This window comes from Perna viridis, chromosome 2 (assembly GCF_037379345.1).
Source record: "Perna viridis isolate PV_CMFRI_1.1 ecotype Kerala chromosome 2, ASM3737934v1, whole genome shotgun sequence".
In the NCBI taxonomy this organism is placed as follows: Eukaryota; Metazoa; Mollusca; class Bivalvia; order Mytilida; family Mytilidae; genus Perna; species Perna viridis.
Window position 1 is genome coordinate 30,989,418 of NC_142446.1, and position 26,750 is coordinate 31,016,167.

The 26,750-nt window shown below is 31.4% G+C and overlaps 1 protein-coding gene across 4 annotated transcripts; it reads left to right on the plus strand.

Annotated features, from left to right (window-relative positions):
- Positions 1-386: 386 nt before the first annotated feature.
- Positions 387-24,844, plus strand: LOC148624614 (uncharacterized). Of its 4 annotated transcripts, XM_088567359.1 has the most exons (6): positions 437-508; positions 11,930-12,055; positions 13,192-13,334; positions 14,576-14,752; positions 19,585-19,776; positions 20,703-24,844. In XM_088567359.1, exons 3-6 carry the CDS (start codon positions 13,262-13,264, stop codon positions 20,924-20,926), a joined length of 666 nt encoding a protein of 221 aa, XP_088423485.1. In that variant the 5' UTR covers positions 437-508; positions 11,930-12,055; positions 13,192-13,261; the 3' UTR covers positions 20,927-24,844. The 4 variants fall into 4 exon arrangements, with proteins under 4 accessions (XP_088423483.1, XP_088423485.1, XP_088423484.1 ...); XM_088567357.1 differs by lacking the exon at positions 11,930-12,055 and having other exon boundaries at positions 387-508; XM_088567358.1 differs by lacking the exon at positions 11,930-12,055 and having other exon boundaries at positions 448-590.
- The last annotated feature ends 1,906 nt before the right edge of the window (positions 24,845-26,750 follow it).

Consider the following 26,750-nt stretch of genomic DNA (forward strand, 5'->3'; position numbering starts at 1 on the left):
TATTATTTGTCTCTTCAAGGAAATCATCATTCATTTTAACATTTTTACGGAAAATATGTTTTTCCTTGATTTAAACATTACTAAATTTTTATTCATTTTTTCTAAGTTGCATTTTCAACATTTTGAACATATTAATATTTTCATTTATAAACATTTTTACGAACAGTTTCATTATCAACATCATAAATTATGATTCCTTGCCACTTTGTTGAAATTATTTACACCCTTTTTTATTTCGTCTTTAATTGTTTAATTGGAAGAAAAAAACATCTTGACGTTATTTCAATGTTTTTGTCGCCAATTTATCTTCTTGTCACTTTTATAGTCTTCCGGACGACCCTTGACGCTTCTTATCATCTCTTGTTGCTAATTAGTGAGACGCTGAGGCACCATTCGGAACTATGAAATTAACCTCTTCCGAACAAACAGGGAAAAAAGGGGAAGCGACTAAGACTTACTCTAAGAACAGACTAAAGCCAGTAAAGGAAGTTTAAAGGTTTTTTTTTAGGTACTATTCAATGCCTCGTAACACGAAATTTCTGAAATTCCAGAAAAAAGCATTTATTGAATTCTTTCATCTTCTATTACAGGTATTTGTTGTTTCACATAGACAAATTTCATCCACATTGTCATTAATAATAACAACGAGTTATATTTTGAATAACAACACTGGATAAACATACGTATGCAAACATTAAGTACAGTATAAAATACATTAGACATACAAGTGAGAAGAACAGAGCAGAAGTAGATTAAGTAAGGTTATAAGATATGGTAACGTAACCCTGTGTCCAATACTCGATACTGGTTTCAACAGTGATGCATGGATCACTCCTGGCACGAAAAATTTGTTTATTTTGTTATAATTCAATGGGAAAAATAATACAAACAAACATAATTGTATACTAACAGGTAGGAGCATGCAACACATATATTTTGATAATAATACAGTTCTACATTATAACATATTATTTTTTATATTATATAAACAGAAATCAGTTTTTGGAAGTGCCCTGAATTATGGTTAAACATGAAATTTAAAATTTGTTTGAAATTTTTAAATATATTAAGAAAATTTATGTTTTGAAACAGTGTTAAACCATAGGTGTTGACCCTCGGTTTTTTTTTTGTGGACAAAAAAAGTCTTCCATGCGTGAGGCATCAATCTTCGGTTTCAAGAATTCCTCAAGGAAAAACTTCCCATAATTGAATTTATCAATTTTTAATCGTTTATTGTCCACCATTTTTTCCATTTATGTCAACAACCATGTGGGTCATGACAGTGCTTTATCATCAAAACGCTTGGAACAGCTGATCAACATATGAGTCTCTCTAGAATTATATTCATTCATATCAACAAATAGCATGATTTACAATTTCGAATGACTAGTCATGTCAAGATTTTACTAACAGATTTTACGAACTTTGTGGTCGAACACAACTTGCCATTCCTTGTGGCTGATCATTCTATTGACTTTGTGAAAAAAAACATTCCCTGACAATAAAAGGATCACTTCTGTGAACTATAAGTATAATTCATATTGTTGATTCATTTGTATATATCATGTACTTGTGGTTTTTGAAAAAAAATGTTTGAAATCCTCTGTATTATTTAATTTATAACATAACAAAATATGTCGATAATGTCATCACACAAAATCTCCTGCAATTTTATGATGGATTGCAGGAGATCTCCCACAATTAGCTTAGACTAGGTTAACAGGTGTGGTTAAACGTTTGGTTTGATATGCCTTACAGTGTAATAAAAAATGCTCTTCTTTTTTTCAATTTCCTCTTCTGTGCAAATTAGTCATTTCCTTTCTGACTTATCAGTATTCAGATGTCTGCCCGTTTCAATCATAAAATTATGTGCACTTAAGCTAATTATACTGATTGCTTCTCTATTTTTAAAATTTTTAATGGCATCAACGTAAGCTGGTCTGTAACCAGCAATGTAAATGCTTTTGGAAAAATCCAATTGAGATGACTCATTTATTTTTGCATTTTGATTTTGAATGCATTGGTCAGCAATCCTTACTGTTAATTGCTTTATATAATGTTTTATGCCATTAGCATTTTGAATAAAAATAGGAAACCCAAGGTTTTGTAAAATTATTTTGATTTTTAAAGGTAAAATTCTAATTTCTTGTGTTAAATATTTAGAACATATTGAGTTCTTTGGTCTAGGATATATATATGTATATTTAACACAAGAAATTAGAATTTTACCTTTAAGAGGTATTCACTCTAATTCAGCTCGACAAGCATCGTTTGATGTTTTGCAGTGTACACCCAAAATTTCTTTAATGAATTTGAAATGTAATTTATCAAAAGGTTCAGAATCTTTAAAGTTTGAGAATAAACATTGTACCCAAATACAATAAGTAAAAATAGGTGGAATTAATCTATCAAATAGTTTTTCAAGTAATTTACAGGGGTTATTCAACCCAATTGTCTTTTTAATTTTGAAATATGCCTTTCTAGCTTTTTCCATTAAAGTGTTTAAGCAGGGATCGTGCTGGGCTTCGCCAATGTCGATTTTTTATTTGATCTGGCGACAAAAATAACCAGTTGGCGATTTTCTTGGCACCTAGATTTTGTATATTAAAATTGACATGAAGTTTGTCAGCAACGGATATTCTCTCCAATTAAACAATTGTGTTGACACCTGGTCAGCGTTAATTGACTATAACCAATTTACGATTGAAGCCAATCAAAAGTAATTAGACTAGGTTTACTGTGAATCACAATATCCTCCTGGGAGGTGTCAATCAGATGTAAATATATTATTGAGCCAATCAAAACTCTTATCATCTGGTCAAAGGTAAACACAATCATGGCCATGTGCACATGGCTACATACAAGCTTCACAGCCCTGTTAAACCATATGATACATTCAGAAACAGATTTACCTCAATTAACAATGATTATCCCATCAGGAGGTGTCTAAAAAACTTTGAAAAGCATAAATTGATGAAAGAAAATGGATGACATTTATTTACACTTTTGTCATGTGCCTTTATTGGCGGGAAAATCGGTAAACAAATAGATGGGGATTCCCAAATTCTAATTAAATTCAGACAAATAGAATTCAAGATAATTGAAAAGGGGCACAATTAATGGTCAATGGTAGTTTGCTATAAATTTTGTCACTTGAAAAAAGAATCAAGTTAGTTGAAAATTTATAAACAAAAAACGAAATCATATTTTAAGATAAACTTAAGTAGACCACAAAGGTCAACAATGAACATGTTTTAAAATTAGGGACTATATGAACATAGTAATATAAAGTCCTTGATAGAAATAAGACACCTTTTTCTGGAGTAGTACTTTATTATTTTGCATATAAAAAGTGACTAATGGTTTTATATCCTGAAAAAGACTAGAGCTAAAACCTGCTTTATATTTGCATCAAGAGTGAATTTTGGATACATGCATGTCATGAATGAAGGGGTTATTTTGATGAATTGATACCTCATCACTGGACTTAATACTGTCATATTTAAAAAAAAAAATTAGAAAAACAATTTTGACTCTAATTTCTGAAAATTGGCGACAAAAATTGGCAGCTGGCAATTTTTCTGGTGACAGAATTTTGAAAGCCAGAGCAGCCCCTGTTAAGGCTACATTGAAATTGCCATTATGTTTCATAACAATACCCAGATAGCAATAATGTGACACTGTTTCAAGATTGAAATGATCATATTTGAAATAGTTTGAAAAAAGTTGTACCATTTGAGTTGAACACTATAACTTAAGATTTCTCAACATTAACATGTAGCTTCCATGTTGTACAATAATCAAATAAAGTGTTAAGGCAAGTTTTAGTCCTTCCTTAATCTCAGTAATCAAAACAATGTTGTCAGTATATAAAAGTATACTTATTGAATTTTTACCTATATTAACTGGATTATAGACATCCCCATTTAGATGTCTGGTCAAGTCATCAATGAAAAAAATGAAAAGAATGTGTCTCAGTTCTCACCTTGCTTTACTCCTCTTTCAGAAGAAAATGGTATGCTTAGTTCATTATGGAATTTTAATCTACATTTTGTGTCTGTATACATAGAAAATATAATGTTATAAAAGCAGCAAATACTTTTTCTTTCTTTGATTTATAATGTTCTGTGATAGATTTCATACAGAAGTTTGACACTTTTCTTTAAAACCTATTTGATTTTTACAAATCAAATCATTGACATTCATAAACGTCAACAGTCTTTGGTAAATAACTTAATCAAAAAGTTTAGAAAATTAGAACTGATAGATATTTCTCTACAATTATTTGGGTCATACATGTATTTATTACTTTTTTTGTGTAATAACACAATATTATTCTCATTCCAGGTTCTAGGATATCTTCCAATGGAGAAAATGATATTAAAAATGTTTTAAAATTGCTATACCTCTGTTCTTTAACATTTCAATTGCAATAACTCATCTGAAGTGCTCTTTCCATTGTGTACAGAGCGAATGGCTTTGATTTTCTCATCAATAGTGATTTTCTTGGAAAATTCACAGTTTAGATTAACATTGTTGTTTTTAGCTCACCTGACCAAAGGCCATGTGAGCTATTGCCATCACTTGGCGTCCATTGTCGTCGTTAACAATTTTTCAAAACTCTTCTCCTCTGACACTACTTGACCAATTTGAACTAAACTTGGTATGAATGTTTCTTGGGGTATGCTGCATAGAACTGGTGTGGGGATTTTTGATCTGTTGAAAAACATGGCTGCTGTTACTAAAAATAGAACATAGGGAATAGCTTTTCTTATATATTTCCAAAACCGTTAGGTTTAGCTAACATGGGTAAAAGTGTTCAGCATGATGAGATCTATCTGTGGTCAAATTTTCATTTTAATCCGTTAAGCAATATTGGAGTTATTGCCCTTTTTCAACATTTTTTGCTATTTTTTATGTCATTTCTTTCAAATATCTTCTCCTCTGACACTACTTGACCAATTGGAACCAATGTGGGGATTTTTGATCTGTTGAAAAACATGGCTGCCATTACTAAAAATAGAACACAGGGGTCAGACAGTAGTTTTTTGGATATATCTCCAAAATTGTTAGGTTTAGCCAAATTCTTTCAATAGCTGAAAGATCCATATTATTAGGACTACAAAAGCCTTTATGGATAAAAGTTGTCAGACAATTCCTTGTTAGAGTTATTGCCCTTGAAAAGGGAAAAATGACAGGTTTTTTTTACAGTTTTCAGCTAATATCTTGAAAACTATGATAGAAATTCTTCTTAAATTTACTGCCCTTGAAAGACAAAACTCAACAAGGTGAGCAGTTCAGTCTCCTGGGAGCCTCTTGTTTTTTTAATATGAACATTGTTAAAATCATTAACAATATTGCATTGTTTATTATTATTTTCCATTTCAGTTTTTTATAAAATTGCACAAACTTATCCTGAGGAATGTCTGTGTCATTTTTTACAGATGATTGTCTACTGAGTATATTTATGTTCAAAAAGGTTTTAGGATCTTTATCATATGTCTGATCCATTTCAGAACAAATTTTATTTTTGTAGTTCTTTTCTTCATATTTGCACAATTGCCAATATTTATATTTCAATGAATAAAATTTCTTCCTGTATTATTTTTTTTCCGGAAATTTATTTACCTGTTTTTCAAAACTTTTCACTAAATTCTTGACCTTTGCAAGACTTGTTAAACCAGTGTTTTTGTTACTATTCGCTATTGATTTCTTTGGATGATTTTTAAATAGTTTTGCATCATTTTAAGAATTTTTTGCATTTTCCTGTAGAACAACAGTAAAGTCTTCAACTGCATTTGTAATATCTACGTATTCAGTGTCTAAAAAATTTAAAAAATTGTGTTTGCTGTCAAGACCATTAGTGTTTTGGTTATGTAGCCTCTTTTGTCCTTAAAAGTTTATTAGGAAGAGGATCCAGTTGACCAGAATTTTTATTATTTATATGAAATTTAGTAGTTACAGAACAGCTTAACATGCAATGATTGGATCAGGACTGAATTCATGTACTGTGAAATCTCTGATTATATTTAACATGTCAGTAGATACTAGCATATAATCTACAACACTACAGCCATTATAAGTAATACATGTATATTTGCCTGTAAGGTCACCAATAGATCTCCCATTTAGGATCCTGAGACTAGTTTCTTGGCATAGATTTAAAAGTAGCCTACCTCTTTTATTTATGAGTTATATATAATGTTTATCATCTCATTCTACATATGTATATTCCTATCATCATCATACTTCTGGTTTTGTATTAGTGTAACCATTAAAATCGTCCTGTACCATGACATAATATAGATTACTATATCAAGCAATGTCGATAAACAGTCTGTCATAAACGGATTCAATTCCTTCTGTATAATACTTTGAATTTTCAGGAGATATGTAGACAGTTGCAATATATATATTGTGTTTTAAATCTACATGATTTTTCTTCACCTGTCTAATTCCTTTAATTAAAGTACTTTTAGCAAATGTAGAAGTTCCATCAGAAATTCTTCTGGCCTTTTATGTTTTTTCTAATGTTTTGATCGGTTAAACAAAAACCAGGAATATTATTGTTGTGATCCAAGTTATTTGACCAAGTTTCAACGAAGTTGACAGTTTGAAATTTTGGAATTGAGTTGAGAAAATATGATTCGGTCATCTTATCCGATGACAAGCCTTCAATGTTCCATACAGCGAATTTTAGGATATTATTGGAAATTTTTAAGATATTGTATTTTGATATTAAAAACCCAAGCTTTTGTAGGTGCAAAAACAAATACATATACTTCATTTACACTACTAGAACTACTAGAATATAGTGTCTACAGGTAACCTCATATACACAATGTACGGCGTGTACATAATTTTGGTTTGATTGAAAGTATAAATCAAATTACATGAAAAGTAAAACATGTTATTCATAATTTCCATTAAAATCAAATTGTTCACAAACAAGTACTATGATAAATTCACAACAAAAGTATGTGTAAATATAAACTTATACAACATACATGCATATTCATGTACATGATGTATAGATTTTAAAATATATTATATGGCATTAACGATTAAACAAGTACATGTAATGTCATTTTCTGAAGTAACTTAAAAATTTGGTCTTTTTGATATCCATAAAAATATACATGTATATAAACAGTAAATTTTAATTGACTTTTTGCAACCATAAATTTTTTTTTTTTTTTCTTTTTTTTTTTTTTTTGGGGTGGGGGGGGTGGGGGGGGGGGCGAGAGGGGGTTGAAAACCAAAAAAAAGGAGGCAGGAAAATTGAGTTACTTTTAGTTCAGTGATTTTAAGGGGGAGTTGTATAAATAGATACATCAGTAAACTGAAAATCCACACAAACATATTTAAATTTCAGAACAATATATACGATAACTGTAAACTGACAGTTCTAAGATCTTATGAACATGTTACATTTGTGGACGCATTTGATTCATTTGGGCGAAATGCCAAAACCAGGGATTCTGCCATGGTGGAAAGTTTGTTGGAGGCGGTACCCATGGTGAGCGTGGGTTATCCAGCAGCGAAGCAACAGACTGTCTATCATAATGATTTCAGATATAACAGGATTTTCTACTAAGGGGAAATGCTTGTGTGGCATTGTGTGGTGCACCTCGACTTGGTGCAGTGCCCTTTGTTAGACAATTTCTGAATGTTTGCTCTTTAGGATACATTTTCATGCTAAATTTTAGGTGTTTCACAATTGCTGGCAAGCCTTTTTTATTGTTCAAATGTACTTTGTCATGAAACGTGTCGTCTTGAGGATTGAACTTATTCAACAAAGTGATATTTTCAAACTTTGTGCACTCTTCCGCAAGAGCCAAATTGGCTTGGTCAATTGCTTCTGTGTTTACGTTTTTTCGTTTGATTATTGGCATTATGTATATTTTGGCCTGGGGTCAAGTTTCGATTGCTTTTGCATACAAGTTTCCATATTGCTTATTGATAACACCATGACTTTTCTGCGAGTCTCTGGTTCCAATGTGAATTAACACATTTTTGGGGGAAATATTGTGACCATGGTTTTCTTTGAAACCTTCACATGTCAAGGCCCCTCCTCTGATGAGACATTACATTGTACTTCCATCTGGTTAAATGTATGGGTTAGTATCTTTTTAAGAATGGAATCGCTCAGTATTAAATAGTTGCAATCTTTTATGTTGTTTCAATTGTCAACCTTCTTTTTCAGTTTATTGATGTAATGATTTTCAACAACTGGGATTTTCCTATGATCTTCTTGGTTTTGTTGATTTTATTCAAACTTGGAGGTACACGGACAGACACTCCATCTTGTTCTACTGACATTAGGCAAGAATGCAGGCTATCAATTTTTTCTTGCATACTTTCCATTTAATCTTTGTTGTCATTTTAGAATTTTTCAAAGGATGCAATGTTATTTGTTATACATGTATTTTCGACTAAGATTTTGTTCTGCTCCTTAAGTTGTGTATCAATAAGATTCATTTTTGTGTGCAATAAATCTATGGCAAAATTGCAGTGGGACACTTTCTTCATAATATACTCAATTTGATCTTTTAGGTGATTAGAGTTTAGGATTTGGTGAATTATCTGTGATATACATGTAGATTTTCTAATTTGGTAATATGATGTCGGTGTCATTTTTTACATCAACTAATTTCTCAGTAAAGGATTGTAAAACAGTTTCAATATTAAATAGTGATGAAGACACATTTTCTATTATCATAGAAATAGTTTGACTATGTTGTGCATAAGGACAAATCATACCATTGTTTATGCGCAATGTATGGCACAAACTATTATATCGACCTCAAATTGTGACGTCGCTTTTTGCTGGAAATTCGAGATTTATCTCCCTTTGGAAGCAATATGACTTTGAGATTCAAGGGCCGCTTTTGAGAATCTTCCGTAAATGCCAGGCATCAATCCATGTGTCCGTCTGTCCTACACAAACTCAGAACTACAATTTCACAGCGGATTCCGGGGAAACTTATACCAAATGTTACTAATAATTAGACTTTGAAAAAAAAATGATAATCAGCATAGTTTTAAGGGGAGATATGCCAATTTCATTATCAAACAAGCAAGGGTCAGGTGGGAGATATGGAACAATGTTCTTTTCTTGGAGAATGCGAGCTAGTTTTCTGACAAGTTGTTAAAACTGAGGAATATTAATGATAGCCCCGTATTATTGCAAATAAAACATAATTTGTTGGTTCATTTACTGAGGCAAAAATGTAGAGAAAGTTTTACGCGGAGTATCTTATCCAGTCATGGTTTCAAACGGGCAGATCCAGCGAAAGCTCTTTCCCTGAAATTTGAGGATATATCTTTTTGCATGAAATCGTGATTTTTTACAAAGTCTATCCCCACAAATGTTCTTGCTTTGTTTGGCTCGATCTTTACATTTTATTTATTAGCCCACTTGAATTGTAGATTTCATGCATATGATTGATTGTCGTCCACTTGCAAATAAAATCTATGCTGTATCAGAGTAGGAACACTGGAAAAAATAATATAGCCTTACAATCAGGATGTATGTTTACCGACAAGGATGGCCTATTTATTTTCTTGATCAAGTTTTTTCGAAAAAATCAAAACGGATGATCTATTATTACAGGATAAGGGGGTCATGTTCCTAATAATTTCAAAAGGTTGGTCATGAATTTCCCCCTCCTTTGCAAGGGAGTTTGTTATCCTCCTAAATCAAAATAAGGTAACAAATGGGAATAGGATTTGCCATTGAAATGATTCCTACATCTAATTAGGGAGAAAGGATGTGATTTTTATGGTGGGCTAAGATCAAATTTTCTGTAATGCCCCCTTTTTTTTAGAAAACTTTTTTCTTCATCATAGAGAACCAAAATGTATTAAAATATAAACAATAAATATTAGGACAGTAATAGATCCTGCCTTTTTAATTCTTGAAAATTTCAATCCTGCATTTTTATTTAAATTTGATACAAAGTACGCCACAAGAAGACACAAACTTGTACAAGTACATATGGTAGGTGCACTCTCTTACATGTAAAATACTTCACCGGCAGCTGTTGAAGGTACTTTCTGTGATTTTGACCGGCTGTTCAATCAAAGTTGTATGAAAGTTAGCAGTGTTTTCACTTACATTTACGTTATTGTTTATATCATCATCTTGAGGCATCCTCAGGTATTAGGCTTTTCAACTTTTGGAAGGGAAGTAAATATCTTTAAATTTTTCACATTTGACCCCTTGAATAACTACTATGGAATCATTGAAGTTAATGGAGATTGAGCATTTTTTCTCTTATTTAAGATCACAGTTTAATATTTCAACAGCACTTTTTTTCAGTGTTGATGGTTTGTTGTACTTAAAAAAGTCTAGAATTACTTTTTTCCAGAATTCTATTTTATTTGAAGGTGTTCTGAAAGTCACATTGTTTACATTTCCATCGATCTGACAGTGGACAGTTGGAGTTTCAAAGGGACTGTCTCCTTTGTTAGTGTGGAATAAGTTAATGAATTCATCACCTACGACCCAATCGTCAAACTTTGCTGGGGGTTTTGACTCTGGTCCTGCTGATGCCATTCTGAATCAAATGTTTATGTAAAAGATGTTGTTTTATCTTTTGTATTGTCAATTTCTGTACTGTTTACTACTTTTTCAATATATATGCACTATCGGACTGTTTATAAATTGATTATGCACCCGTAAACATGGGTTTTTTATTCAAATTTTCAGGCTCTTTTAAAATCCATGGCCGCTGCCATGACATTGGGAGATAATCTTCAATATTTCATCTTGGAAGCATCAGAATTCAAGAAAATAAAGATCATACTTTTTGTTTCATAAAATTCAAGAATTAAATTTGAATTTGAAGAGATATAATTATGTTTGAGCTTGGGAAAAATGACTTGAGCAATTATTTGTGGTACATGTATGTTATTGATAAATATGCACTTGACTTGAGTTATTTGTAAGATAATGTTAATGATTTGTTGGCATTAGAGAAACTGTATTATGTCATTACAAGTAATAGGGTGGAATCGTAACCCTGTTGGTAGAGTATCAGACACAGAGTTACGTTATCGTATCTATTAAGGTTATAAGCAGTCTAGCGAATCTAGCATAGGTTTCATAACTACAGGAGCCACACTTACATAAGCTACCATTTCTGTTGTTCATCATACATGTACTGGTACTCTTGAACTGTTTGATATAGGACTTCCTGTGAATCACATCAAGCAGTTTTTTAGTTATTTATTTTTTTAGGCTAATCAAAAGACAGAATAAATATATTTATATATATATTGCCTTGTGGCAATCTTCAAGTGATACCAAAATAATGTTCAGTTTCGATGCATTTGATATTAAACATTTACCTGTAATGATGTCGATATAAATTGCTATGATGATTTAAATGTATCATCCCAAGAAATTGTAATATTTACTAAGCCATAGGCTAGGTATGTAAGGCCGCTCATGTCAAAAACCTGATAAACAATCAGGTTCATTCTTGCTATAATGTGATAAATATTATTTTTACATCTTATACACTTCTTAAAAGCAGTGACTGATATAACTGTCAACTTTTGCTTTAATTGCATTTTAATGCATCTAGTTATAATAATTGAAACTTACAAAGTTAAATGGCAGAATGTGTTATGCATATTTCAATAACCTGTTGAAACTTTCCAAAAGCAGTATTTGAAAATCTCTTGAACAGTACCTAATAAAGAAGCATTTAACGTGTTAAAATCATTATAAAATATTTGCTTTGCTGTTAATGCAAAAACATTGTATTTCAGTCAACACATTAAAGTGTAACATTATTTAACACATTTAAGTAAAGTTTAACATTAAACATTTTGACACTGCAAATTGTTCTTTGTCATCAATTTGCAGTGTCAAAATGTAATGATAAACGATGTAAGACATGTGAATACATCAAACCAGGTCATTCAATTTCAACTCCGAATGGAAATACAATTTTCACCAACGCTAACATGACTTGCAAGACAGAAAACCTGATCTACTGCATACAGTGTGGATATTGCAGCAAAATTTACATTGGCCAAAAAGGTAACCATCTATTTGACAGGATGCGTGTGCATAGGCAACAAATTAGAGAACCTGCCTACAGATATATACCTCTTAGTGTGCACATTGACACTTGCGCTGGCGTTTTTTTTTAAAATATTTCCCTTTTATAAAATGAAATCCTTCGATGAGGGTCTTCGAAAATTAAAAGAAAAACGTTTTATCGAAAAGTTTACACCATCGTTGAATGGACAGTAATTCATTCCCCTTTATATAACTATTGTAACGTCACAGAAACGTTACCGTTAACAACGTAGTCATATTGTTCACCTGAAGATTGCCACAAGGCATGATTGTGATTACACTATCATGTTGGATTATTATTGACAAATATATATATATATATAGTGAATAGTTTTACCAGTTTGATGAGTTACGCACCAAAAGACTATTGACTGGTCAATAGTTTCCCAACTGTTGCCCTCCTCCTAACTATCTGACCACAAGTGTAATTATATTTCGCGGAATTTTCATTGGTTAGGTTTTTAACATTCCATTTGCAATTCTTGGCATTCATAGTTATTAAAGGGTGAGTCCAGAGTTTTCAGATCTGTCAGGCAACAAAAGCACAATGGATGGTGCAAAGTCAGCAGGTATATGAAGTTAGTAATTTCCTGAGATCTAGTATGTTGTCTCCTTCAGTCTTTGGTATAAATTTGTCTCTTTCGGTATAATAAAATGCTTACTGACTCTATATTCAGGGAATAGTAAGTTTATTTTCCCCTAGGTTACAACTAATGCACTCATCTACACCTCACACAATAGGCCTCGTGTACATCTGGGAAAATAAACTTACTATTCCCCTCATACCCAGTCAATAAATATAAAATATTTTGAGGGCTGATAATTCATGATAGTCACATACAATGTATCAAATATTCCACACAACTGCTGTTGATCTACATGTACTTTTAGTATCTAACTGTGCAAGCAGAACAATTAATTTATATTACTGTCAAATTGACTAGAAAGAAGGGATCTTAAATAGCTAATTTATCATCTTAACTTTAGAATCCAAATTTATTGATATCTTTATTGGTAAATAAAATATTAACTGGAACTGTAATAGCCTGCTTTTTCACATGTGCATCATTACAATGATTTTATGTCTTTTTCAGGGACTTTCAGTTTTCTGTTTTTGTTGCCCATAATGAAAGTGTGGTCAACCAGTAAGTGGTAGAAGTAAAGATGGGATTTGTAAATGATGCCATCCATCTTTTTATAATTCTGATTTCTTCACTAATGGTACTAGCAAATGGACGTAAGTGGCAGGAATTTTATTTACAATAATTATCTGCTACCACTTTAAACTTCATTGAATTTGGGCAAAAAACTACTGGAGCATCTATAGTGGGACAATCCAAATACATGTACATCAGAATCCAATTACTTAGTCTGACTTTTAATTGAAATTTTATGCTGGCAGTCTTTTTTTTACCAGTTTCCTATTCATTTTATTTCCTGTAATCTAGCATGTAAATTTTTCCAATCATTTTTCAAATTATATAACATTTTGTATATAGAAAATATTCTCAACAGCTTCATTTTACTGGTGTTACTGTGATAATAGCCAAGATAAGACAACTTTATTGATGACCTCAGACACAATAGGTGTACCAAAATAATACTTGTTGCCATCATTGACTGTATTATTATGGTTTTGCATTCAATCAAATGCAGAGAAATAACAAAAGGTTCATGGCTATCACCTAAATTTGAATCACTTTTTTCAATTCATTGGACCAGCTACCTATAAATAACACTAAATCCTAAAATATATGTACAACATATTTATCATAGGTGACCACTATGATTTATTTATATAATTCTTCATTTTTATCATATATGTTTTGGATTTTGGTCAGGTTTACATTTTCTTAGTGTAAGATAGTTTTTGTTCACAAGAGGTGATGGAGATATGGGACTTTATATGTATGTAGTGACAAAAGCAAATTTGTGGATGTGAAGAAAAACAAAACATGATGTCCATGTACCGTGTGTAGTTAGCAATTGTTGATGTAAATGAATGATTGTTACACCTATTCAGAGGTGTTTTCACTGTTTGTCCCTAGGTTTCCAGATGCCTTATTACTTGTGTTATTTACACTATTTACTGTAATAACTAATTATTTAAGCCCTAGCTTTCTAGACATCAAAGCATATTACACATTTTGTTTTAAAAACACTTGCTGCCTTTTCTACTTTGCATTGAGCATTTCAACTGATAAAAGGTTTGCTGCAACTATTTGTGGGTAGAGAAAGGCCAGGTTTAAATTTCAAATAAAAAGGCAGAAATGTTTGAGATTAAATTGGGAGAAAAAGATCATACAAGAAAATTTTTAAAAAAGGACCAATGTTTTTTCTGGAGAATGGTTTGTATCAAAGTTTGGATGTTAGCCCATTAAATCTCCCATATATCAAATTTATTTCATTGTTATTTTGAACCTTTGAATTCTAATTAAAGATGTACAATTGTTCTATGTTGTTCTTCTTTCCATCTAGAATCTGGAAAGATTAGCTCATTACCAAAATGGCAACAAGTATTTATCAACTACACAACTTGGAATGGCCAATATATATACAACAAAACCAGCTACCATTGTCGTCTAGGAGTACACTCAGTTGATGGACAAATTATAGGGTCCTTAGTGGACAGGATGTCTCATTTTGATATGTTAGGTATGTTATTCTTTTAAATACTGTTGTGGTTGGGTTTACATGCTACACTCTTCAATAGCAAATGATAATCATAAATGAAGCAGATTCAGTTTTTATTCTAAAGTTCTTTTGAGAGAAATTTTGGTCCTAAGAGTTGGAGAGAAATTTTGATCCTAAGGTTCTTTGGAGAGAAATTTTGAAATTGAATTGTCAAAATACAAATGTAATGAACTGCTCTCATTGAATTTTTTTTTTCAAATGCAGCAATTTTTATTTTTTTTTGTGTGTGTGTGTTTCTGGAAGGCCCCCATTTTATGTATACATCAAACATATAAGCAGTATGGCTGGGATTTATGCCTGTCTGTCAGTTGTTTTTATATGCTTTTCCTTTGAAAGGTGTTTTGTTGTACTTGCTGCTGTCAAGTCCATCTATCTGTCTTAACATTCCATCCCACTGTCCTTCCATTCACAGATAATATATATTTGAAAATTCAAAACTCCTTTGAGGGGTTTAAATATTTTTTTTGTAAAATATGTTTCTTTATGCAAGAAGGGTTCCGCTTAACATAAAAACAAATGGGGATGAGAATATTATTTGATTTTATGCTTTTTTTTCTACTTTGTTGTATCCCCTACAGGTTGCTCCTTGAAAAAGGTGACACGGGCCATCTCAAAGACAACAGTACTACATAATTCAATTCAAGTTTAAACTTTAAAGATGTGATGATATATGCTCACTTCCTATGATTCATTGGTGTCAATTATTCTTATATAAGATATTTGTTTCCTTGACATTTCAATGGTAAACTTGATGATTAATTTAACACCAGCACCATCTTATGTGTTTATTGTACAAAAAGGAGTGTCATATTAATAGCATGAATCATAATCATGACCCAAGCTATGTACAAATGTAAAATTATCGAAATTATAGTATTTTAATTTTGAATTTTTATGATAACTGTATATTGTTTATACATGTTCCATATATGTACAATATAACAATTTTTGATAATACAGTTTATAATTGAGTTTATTTTGTTAAAGAAACAAATTTAGGTATTTAAAACTTCATATTATTGAAGACCTCTTCTTCTCTTCCATTAATTTATGATATTGAAGTTTTCTCTTAGTGATATATAAAGGGGGCAAAATAAGCTTTTGAATTTTGCTTCATAGTTCAAGTATCAGCATATGGATCTCTATGATATTATAACAAAATGTTTTTACGAAAGTCAGACTGTGATAGATATTGGGGGTAATGATCTACACAGTAAGAAATTTGAACTAAGAAGGGCCATAAAACTTCCATACAATACTATAATAAAACTATGGATCTTGATGATATTCTACCTAATGGTTCCATACCAAGGTTGTGAGTACTTTGATTCTGGTCAGATTTTTGTCCAACATAGTTGTATCAAGTTTGTATTTAATTTGTGTTTAAGTTTAACCACCGTGGTCATACCATGGGAAGTAATTTATCCCTATCATATGAGATACATGTCTATGGAATGATAATTTATTGAAAGAATATATTTCTTTATCCCTTTCGGTGTTTGAGAAATTATGTAAGAAACCTCCCCAACCATCTGCCTGTCTCTCACTAAGTCTATCTAAGGTTATAAATGAATTCTTACAAAAGTTAACTTTGCAACCTACTTCTCTCATTCTGAATGGTAAAGAAGTATGTTCAGAAAATGACAAAATCTGCCCCAAAAACTTAAGTGTGTCAAGTAAATTTGAAAACTGAATAATTCAGTAGTTGAATATGTGCCTTTTGTTAGAAGCAAAGTTTCATTTCTGTTAATGCATGTGTTGCATTAAAACTGTAGATGACCGTAAAGCAAAGTAGAAATTTAGCCGATTGTGTAAAAATAGCTTATTTCATGAGACATTTTTTATGCAGAAAATATAGAGTGCATATGTTGAACTCTTTGATATTTGTACAAAAATAGCCTTCTGTACCATCACAACGTCTGACAAAAGATTTTGTTGTTCATAGCCTGCACTCTGTATTTTTGGATTAAAAAACTACCCCTAATCTTCACATTTTTAGCTCACCTGGCCATACATCATGTGAGATATTGCCATCACTTGGCCTCTGCCGTCATTCACAATTCATCAAACATATACTCCTATGAAACTATTGAATGGATTTGGATGAAACTTAAAGATGATTGATTACAAAATGACTGTTTATATTTTTGATCTGTAAAAAAAACATGGCCGCCATTACTAAAAGTAGAACATAGGGGTCAGACAGTAGTTTTTATGCATATTACATGTATATCTCCAAAACCCTTAGGTTTAGCCAAATTCTTTCAATTGCTCCTTCAAATGATCCTTATTATAAAGCATACAAAAGACTCCAGAGGTAAAAGTTATCAGTCGATTCCTTGTAAGGTGAAAAATGATGGTTTTCTTTTTTTTTTTTTACAGTTTTCAGCCAATATCATGAAAACTATGATAGATAGAGAGAAACTTTCAGTTGCTGAAATGATCCTTATGAAAGTCCTACCAAAGTCTTCTTAAGTCAAAATTGTTAGACAACATCTTGTTTAATTTATTGCCCTTGAAATGCAAAATTTAACCATGTGAGTGATTCAGGCTCCTTGGAGCCTTTTGTTAGGGTATCCTAAACAGAATGACCGTTTGGATTTTTGATTGTTGAAAAATACATGGCCACCATTACTAAAAATAGAATATAGGGTTGGACAGCAGTTTTTTGCATAAACATATTGTATCCGCAAAATTGTTAGGTTTAACCAAATTCTGACATGGGGTAAAAGTGCTTACCCTGATGAGATCTATCTGTGATGTAATTTTGATGAAGATCTGTTGACCCATGTTTGAGTTACTGCATTTTTTAACATTTTGGGGCTTTTGATCCTTCAGAATAAAAATACCTTATGTCACCGATCTATCAGTGGAACATCCCTACTATTTCTGAACACTACACAAAAACAAAAATATTATATCATTCAATGCCTCTTTTACAAAAAGTAAATATATTTCTTGCAATTTATCTGCTCAATAGTATAATATTATTTATGCAAATAAAATTAAGATCTAGTCTTCATATCAACTCAAGATTTGAGGTGACTCCTTTTTGGCCTTGAAAGATATTTAGTAATAAATTTACAGTTAGGGAATTTATTTCTTGCAGTAATGTGTCTGGAAGGATAAAATGTGATAAATATTTTTTTCATTTTAACAAACTTATAAGTTAAATTATATACCATATCATTAATATTTTACCATTTATAAACATGAAGTGAAGAGCAGTGATTTTAACCAAGTAAAATTGGTGGGAAAATTCAAATTGATAAAAGTGTCTAGTTTTTGAAAATCTTGTGTTAAGGAAGTTATTTTCTTAAGCTGATATTGGTCTTATTTAGGTATACTTACATAGTAGGATAAATACTCTGTTGATATAGCTTTTGAATGTAAATGCACTTTAACTTTTGGATATATTTGATTTAAAATTGGTGAAAAAGGGTGAAATGGAACAAAAATATGTAATTGTGTGTGAAGTTGGATCAGTAGTATAGATTGACTTACAGTTTATACATATTAAAAAAGGGCAGTTATTATTAGTATTTTAAATGAAGTGTATGATCACAATTTTATTTAACATCATTTAATCTTTGAAAATTTGTCAATGCTACAGTTTTTACAAGAATCAAAAACTGCCAGTGCTATCAGCACTTTGATTTTTGCTGTTTTTTTATGTTATAACTTTCATTAATCCTTCTCAGAATCTACTTTACAGAACTCAATTAAAGTTAGTACATGTATTACTGTTATTAGGGGTATCCTGAACAAAATGATTGTTTGGATTTTTGATTGATGAAAAAACATCGCTGCTGTTACTAAAAATGGAACAAAAGGGGTTGAAATACAGTTTTTTGCAAATAATTCAAAAAAATTAACAAAATCTGATGGAGAGTAATATTGTTCACCATCAAAAGACTGACCTTTGCCAAAATTTTCAAAATGATAGTTGCCTATTGTATAGGATTTATGGCCCCTGAAACAGATTTCTTTATCTTTTTAATGTGAACAACTCTCTGAAACCAATTGCAACCAAATTTTATAAAAGTTGGCATAATTTTTGGGGGTTTCCTCCACAAACTGATCATTTAAAATTTTTCATCAGTCTAAAAACATGGCTGTTGTTACTACAAATAGAACATAGGAGTCAAAATGCTTTTTTTGTTATTTTTTCCTCAGCTATAGAAGAATAATGAAAATGAAAGCTACCCATAAGATAAACATCAGCAAATGTTTACTGGGATAATGTCCCATCAGGCCTGGTGGAATAACAGGGCATAGGGGACCCCTGCCTTAATTTTTTTCCAGAGGTTCTAAAAACACTTTGAAGGCATTTCCAACATTTTACTGTGCCTTAGGTACTCTTTTGAACTTCCAGCATTCATCAATATATGCTTTTTTCAGCATTTTTTGTGGACCTTGGTAACAAAGCATGATACCTATTTACTTAGTCAATAGGGTAATGGTATGGTTTGTGAGGTGAGCGATTTAGGCTTTTTGAGAGCCTCTTGTTGTGAAAAGTATATGAAAACTGTGTAGAAGTAGAGTTTTGTGCCCTTCTTATATCTGAATTGTGACTCGACATCTTGTATTTTCTGTATATTAGTATTCCGATAGTATTTTAACTTTAAAATAGGCAAATGGAAAATTTCACATAGTAAGTTGAAACTTCAGCAAAATAGTAGGCCTGAAACTAGTGTTAGTTAATTTATCCCTTTAAAAGTTTTATTGCAAAGAAATAATTTTATATTATGATTCATTGATTATTGAATAATGTTGCTTTTGTTTTCTTGCAGGATATTCAGTTTCCAACAAAGTAATATTCAACAAGACAACAGTGTACCAGTCCAGTGAAAAATTCACTGGGTCTTTTCAGTTGTCAGGAACATTAAATTGGGATAAAGTCAGAAAATTTTGGACGTATAAAGCTGATGTTTCTGTACCAGTTGGAAATGCTTTCTCTTCTTTTGCATTTTACAGTACTTCAGGTAAACATAAATGTTAGATAAGTACTCATTGGTATAACATCCACATTTCCTTTCCCATAGGGCTAGTGAAATTTTATATTATTTTCCACTGTCCCTTTTGGCAAGTAGAAAACATGAATTTCAGAAGGGATATCTTAAGTTTGGAGATCAAGCATTGCTAATGAATGTGGGAAAGTCAATATTTATTTGGAGCATTCCCACGGAACTGTTATTTGGAAAAATCTTAAAATATTGACACAGAGAATGTACAGTGAAACTTGTCTTAACCAGACATCTCATACCAGTTTCAGTGTTATCCTGTGTGAAGCAAACATCTGTCATAACTAATTAAAGTTGGCTCCATTGTGGTTATGTCCAAGTCTATGCTAAAATTGTATATTCTGGTGTAAAATTTTTATTGAAATGTATTGGTAATACTATGGCACAAACAGTTATCATTTGAAGAAATTTCTATGGTACTACATACCTTTCAATATAAAAAGTACAATATTTCCCCAAATGAAATATGAAGTATTAATATCTCTTCTTAATGTGCTAATGACTTAAGCACAGAACTTATGAGTTCTACCATAAATTATAATATGCCTTTTTGTGCATTCTAATCAATGAAATATATTATTGGCCATTCACAATACAGCACTACATTACTTTCAGAGAAAAAAATATATGTTGTTTTAGTAATGATTAATCATAAGATGCCAAAAAAACGAAGCTTGCAAAATTGAAATCAATATTAGTATTCAATGTACAATTAAAAAAAAAAGTTGATGCACAATCAAGAAGAAGAAATTGAGTTATAACTTTCAGGTTTGTTATGATGAACACATCTGACAATTACCCCTCTCAGGTTTCGGTTCTGCTTCTCTGTGTTCAATTCTTTTTAAGCATGTATTAATGTATTTCAATCTAGAATAAATATTTTACAGATAAATCCTCAGTTCTTGATGACCACACCAACACCATGTCTATCGTTCTAGGAGTTGTATTGACTGTAGCCATCATTGGCATTATACTTATGGCGGGAATGATGTTTTATTCCTATAGAAAAGGACTTTTACGACATGTACCTATCAGCTATAGCACATTTAAAAATCCTGAACAAGAGAGAAGAGCTTCATTTGATTCTAGGGAGGAGACTGTACATATATGAATGTTATAATGATATTGAGTTTTAAGATCCCACCAAATTGAATTATAAGAACAATGTCTTCGTGGACTTCATGATTTTACAAAACAAAAAACTTTGTTAAGTTCTGTATTTGATGATATTTTTTATAGCAAATGTTTACAATTGAAAAATTATATTTAGGTTGGAATGTATATTCATTTGTAATTGATCCATTAGAATCTCTAGCAAATTATGATACATTCTAGAATTATTTTTACATTCTAGAAAAAAATTATTGGTCTACAATACAAAAGAATATACTGAACAAACTGTAAATTCACCAAATATTGTATGCATTTACAACTTCAAATTTGTCAGTCAAGTCAAAATACAACTCTCCAGATCTTTTTTTAAAAATGTTTGTTGACTGTTTCACATTGATTTTTGTATTGATCAAAGAGATAAATTGTTCCTGTGATACATACAATGAACCACGGTTTAGAAACTCCAATTTACATCAAAATATTCACTTAGTCTTTTAAGTGTAATCATAAAGATTTGTCATGGTTTCCATGGGTTGTACTTTTTGTTTGCTTTCTTGTTGAGATTTAAAAATTCGTAAAAAAGATAGTTGATCATTATTACAGATTTCCACAACAGTTGATGTTACAGTAATTATTTTTAGCCTTTTGGAAACCAGAGATTAAAACATGCATGTGACTTTTTAACCATCAGCTGGTTATTAAATTTCTGTTAGAGATTTTCCACCATTTTCCATGTTTTCTACAATTTCATGGGATAAATTAAGTCTTCAGCCTATTCTTGATTTCAATTTTTCTCCACTCTCTATGGTAAAGTTTTGATTTAACCATCTTAAGTGGAAAGATAATTTAAACCTCTGATTAATAATGAAGAATATTGTTTGCTATTATGACTTCAGATTTTAAGTATTTCTGTGTTACTTACAGCTGATTTTCATAAATCACCACACAAAGTGGCGAGGTATTATGTCTGAAAATTTGCATGTCCATCCATCTGTCTGTCCCCAGATCATTTCCAGATAATAACTTGAGAAGGTATCAAAATATTTTTGAACACTTTTGGTGGGGTATTACTTAATATTACATAAATTCCCTATTTTTATATGTGTGTTTTGTCAGATGGTGTATTTTTGCATAATATCTTTACTGACAATACTTTGTTTTTTGTAAATGGTATTTAATAATTTCTACCAATTTTTCATATTCTTTTTCTTACTGTTTGGTTTCTTCAAAAGCCTAAAATTATTCTAAAGAGTTACAGAATTCTTAGTCATGACAATAACTAATATTTTTAGGCCAAATAGATTTTTAACCTTAATTACCTATGTTTTTTTTACCTTTATGGATAATCTCAGTTTTTTTTTTATGATGATGCTGGATTGTATGTATATCTATTTATTTTTAAAACCAGTACATGTACATAACAAATTAATAAATGGTTTTGTGCTAGTCCCATCAGATTGTAAATTATGAGCAATGTAGGGTTTTTGTTTGCCTTATGGTTACTTTTCAAAAAAAGTTGAGGAGGAGTGTTTATTAATTTTTGAAAAAAAATATTAACATGAAGCTGAAACTTCTTTGTCAGAAAAAAAATCTTATTTTTTTTCCATTGTGGTTGGATTTAAAAAAAAGGTTACTGGTTTGAGGGGCATAAACGTTATCGGACTATACCCTCCAACTTTCTGTTGTATTGAGTGATTGCTGGAAGTGCAGAGCTAATTGTTTGGTGCAATTATATTTTCAGTTGAGTTGCTGTTTACATGGAAAATGTTTTTAGATGAATACTGTTTAATTATAGCATATGTTAGATCAGCACAGAAGTTAAAACTGCTGTAAGTGAACTGTTAATGTCTTGAGAGGTATGGCTATGTAAAGACGCAGCTTTTGCTAAAATATTTAAAAAATAACCGAGTAAAGTACCAAACTAAAGATCACAGTAACTTAGCAGTGACATTTTGTTTCTCTAAGGCTATACAAAGACTGTTCATTAAAAGAAGAATGCAGGTCAACTACACAATTCTCCCACCGTGCTGATCTGTGCTTTGACAGTGTTGTACTAGAATAAAAATTTCCATTAACTATACATATATTTTATGTAGGAGCTAAAATTTCTTTTTTTTTCTGATTTTTTTTTTCAACTTTTTATCAGTGTAAGTTTTGTATCCTGTGCATTTCTTAGATCTTGAAATAGTTGGTTAGTTTCACTTAGAAGATAGACATTTTTATCTTGATATCAAAATTTTTGAAAGATGATTAAAAGCAATATGAATCCAAATGAAGGTTTTAATCAATTTGAAACTCATTTCATCAAGATGTCTTTTAGACTGAAGTTATTCTTTTACATGTAGTTAGGAATGTTGTATAAACAGATTCAATACTTAATTTTTCATATACAAACTAACATTATGGAAGATCATACCTTATATTTTTGTCTATAAACTTCCTTATTTTGCTAATGGATGATGTTTTATGAACATATTCTAAAATTTTAGAACATTGACCACCAAAGTGAATTTCAAATTAATAGAGCTGTATTGCTTAAGACAATTTAAAAAAAAGTCTAGATGTTTTCATAAATATTGAAGACAAATGCTTACCCCTCAATCAGTAATGATTCAAAGTTTCTATAGAACATTTCCCACCAATAATATCTCTGAGGAAAGTTTTTTTTAAACAAATGTGTGCAGTTGTACATACCATGTGAAGTTCTATGTCAATTTTCAAGTGACTTGAAAGTAAGGTTTTTAATAAATAGCAGACTAATTGAAAATGCATAACTCTTTACGAATTTGCAGGATGACCTAAAAAATGCATGTCATAGATATGATCAACTCTAAAAGATATTTTTATAAAGATTTATAGCATCACTATTGAAGACAAGTTTTCATTTGTGTGATAAGGGCAGGTTCACTGTCCACTCTAATCTATTTTAAAAATGTAGAAATATAATTGATAGAAAGGATCCTTCTTTTTAAAATCACTTAGTACACAATTAAAAAATCATAATGATTCCTTTGAATGAAAAATGGCCTTCTTAGCTCAAGGCCGTGTGAGTTTATGCCATCACTTGGCGTCCGTCGTCGTTGTCATTTTCACATTTTCAAAAATCTTCTCCTCTGAAACTACTAGATCGACAGGATGTAAATTAATCATGATTGTTCCTTAGAGCATTGTGCACAAAATGAAAGTTGGGACTTTTGATCCATGAAAAAAACATGGCCCATGTTACTAAAAATAGAACATAGGGTTCAGAATGTCGTTTTTTGCAAATAACTCAAAACCGTTGCCTTAAGCAAAATTCTTGCAGGGGGTAATATTAAACAGCATCATAAGATTGACCTATGCCAAAATTTTCCAAACAATTCATTGACTGATAAAGGAGTTGCGTTTTTTTTGGGGTTTTTTTGGGGGGCATTTTTCGCTTGCCCAACTTCTTCTCTAAAACCATTTAAGATCATTAAATGAAAATAAGTATATTTGTTCTTTAGTGTTTTGTGCTCAAAATGTTATGATTTTTAATCCTTGAATAGATATGGCTGCCTATACTAAAAAATGGAACATAGGGGTCTGAAGACAGTTTTTTTTTTAAATAATTCAAAATCTGTTGCCTGTACCAAAATTCTGGTTCTGATCATAAAAATGTTATTAAAAGCATCTCCTGCATGTGACAATTCATTTGATTTTAACTTAGCATGTCTCATTCCTTAGGTTTTCCAAATAAGCAAGTGGTTAACAAGGTGAACTATTCAGGCTCTCTTGAGCCTCTGGTTGTTATTTCATTTCAATGCAGTAGATGTGTTACTGTAGTGTTTTACTCTTTTTTTTTGATAATGTCTGCAATTACTATCCTTTGATACATATCATTTCTATATGCTTCTATTTTGATTGTTATTTTAAAATAAATGTTGACATATTAATACATTTGCAGTTTGTATCATGGTAAGAGAGCAAATGTTTTGTCTTTATTTAGATGGAGACTATTCAAGTCAAATTCCATTATAAAATAAATAAAGGAAGAATAAATGGTACTCATATAAAAAATCAGCTTTCTCGCAATTGTTACTGGTAATTCTTAATAAATATTGAAGATATCCCTCAGGATCAGGAGTCACAAATATTGGACCTTCGGTATAACGAGAAAGCTGCGTAGTTCTGATTGTAGAAATTATTTCCTCTTCAAAGAGTAATCAAAGGAACCAAGATCCTATCTGAAATCAAAAGAATGTAATCCAGGGAGAAAGACCAGACATGGAAAACAGACGAACACAACAAAGAACATAAAGTAACTAAAATAATACATACACAGAAACAAAGGTAAATGAGCAACTCGGACTCCACTAAAAACTGGGAACATGGACCAGGTATACTGGTAGGGTAAGCGTTCTCTGCTTTTCTAGAAACACCCGTCGAGTTGTTCATGAAAAGTCAAGTCAGGGGTAGACGAAAGAGGAAAGGAAAACTATGACCCGTTGAACAAATCAGTTTTCATGGTGCAGATGGATACACTGTAACGATTCATGATGACGACCATAATACTTCTGTAGTGATGACTTCAATCTTGTAGCAACAGAAGCCTAATTGTAAGAAGTCTAGCGCGATACAAAAAGTCTGCGTTGTTACGGCAAGCTCTGGCATTACGTATGAGTTGTGATATGAAAACTCCATACGCAGGTGCTGAAGGGATGTTACCGTAGATGAAAGGGAAGATGGCAATTCTGAATGAAAAGTCGTCACGTTTGTCGTAAAGTTTGGTCAATAGTTTTCTTTTACCATCCATCTCTAAGTGTAGTCAAGATAGGAGGCTGACTTCACAGTGTCTGTAGTATCCTTTATCTCAAGTTCTTTGGGGGTAGATGCGATGTTTCAAATCCCCGAAACTAGGATTGTTTAACGATAACACGTCATCTATATAGCGGAAACTGAGATTAAATAATCTAGTTAAACGATGTTTCTTTCGGATCAGATCAGCTATAAAGTCAGCCTCGAAATAGTGAAGGTCAGCAAGTAGAGGAGCACAATTTGTTTTCATTGGAATGCCGACCGTTTGTTGAAAAACGCGTCAACTACACTGGACAAATATGTTGTCCATAAAAAATTTCAGCATTTTGAAAATATCTTCTGTATACATATACTTGGAAGATGATTTGGAATTATTTTTTACAAAGTATGAAGAATCTCTACCAAGGTCGAGTTAACTTGTTCGACCGTCGCATAAGTTGGATTATCTGCCTCTGCAGACATTAAACACTATTTTATTTTTACACAGATCTACATATGATGCCTAGTCTTCTTTTAAAATTCCATTAAATCCCTTGAGTTTTTTAGGAGAATTTGCATTTATAGGGTCTAAAACATGTATATTAAGGTCTCACTAACCACTAACCACCTACTTTACACGTTATTTTTCAAAGGTTCACTGTGAATTCTCAGGATAAATGATGTTAGTATGCTAATGTTACGGTGGTGGTTTTTTTCACTTGAATAAATAATGCTGGAAATCCACATTTTTACCTTTCTGCTTACTGCATATTACAGCATTGGGGCAATTAAATCACACTTGTAAACAATGTTTATACAGTTTTGTAGTAATTACAGATATGATTCTAAAGTACACATTCTCAGCTTTATTTTGACTACTTATATATGTACATGTAATAAGAGATCTAGGTTCAGTGTATTTCTGTGGTAGGCGAGACCTAACCTTAATTTAGATTATCTCCCTTTCGAGTCCTCTGACTAAATGCACTTCTACATATGGTGCCCAACTTTGTTTTTCTTTAAAATTTCATCAAAAGCAGTTCAGCTGTTTAGGAGTTACGTTTACA

Excerpts from the sequence above, each read along its gene's own strand:
- LOC148624614 (XM_088567357.1), top strand. The coding sequence starts at position 13,262 with ATGGGATTTGTAAATGATGCCATCCATCTTTTTATAATTCTGATTTCT. Across the intron at positions 14,753-19,584 it reads GTCTCATTTTGATATGTTAG|GATATTCAGTTTCCAACAAA; the intron begins GTATGTTATTCT and ends GTTTTCTTGCAG. Across the intron at positions 19,777-20,702 it reads TGCATTTTACAGTACTTCAG|ATAAATCCTCAGTTCTTGAT; the intron begins GTAAACATAAAT and ends AATATTTTACAG.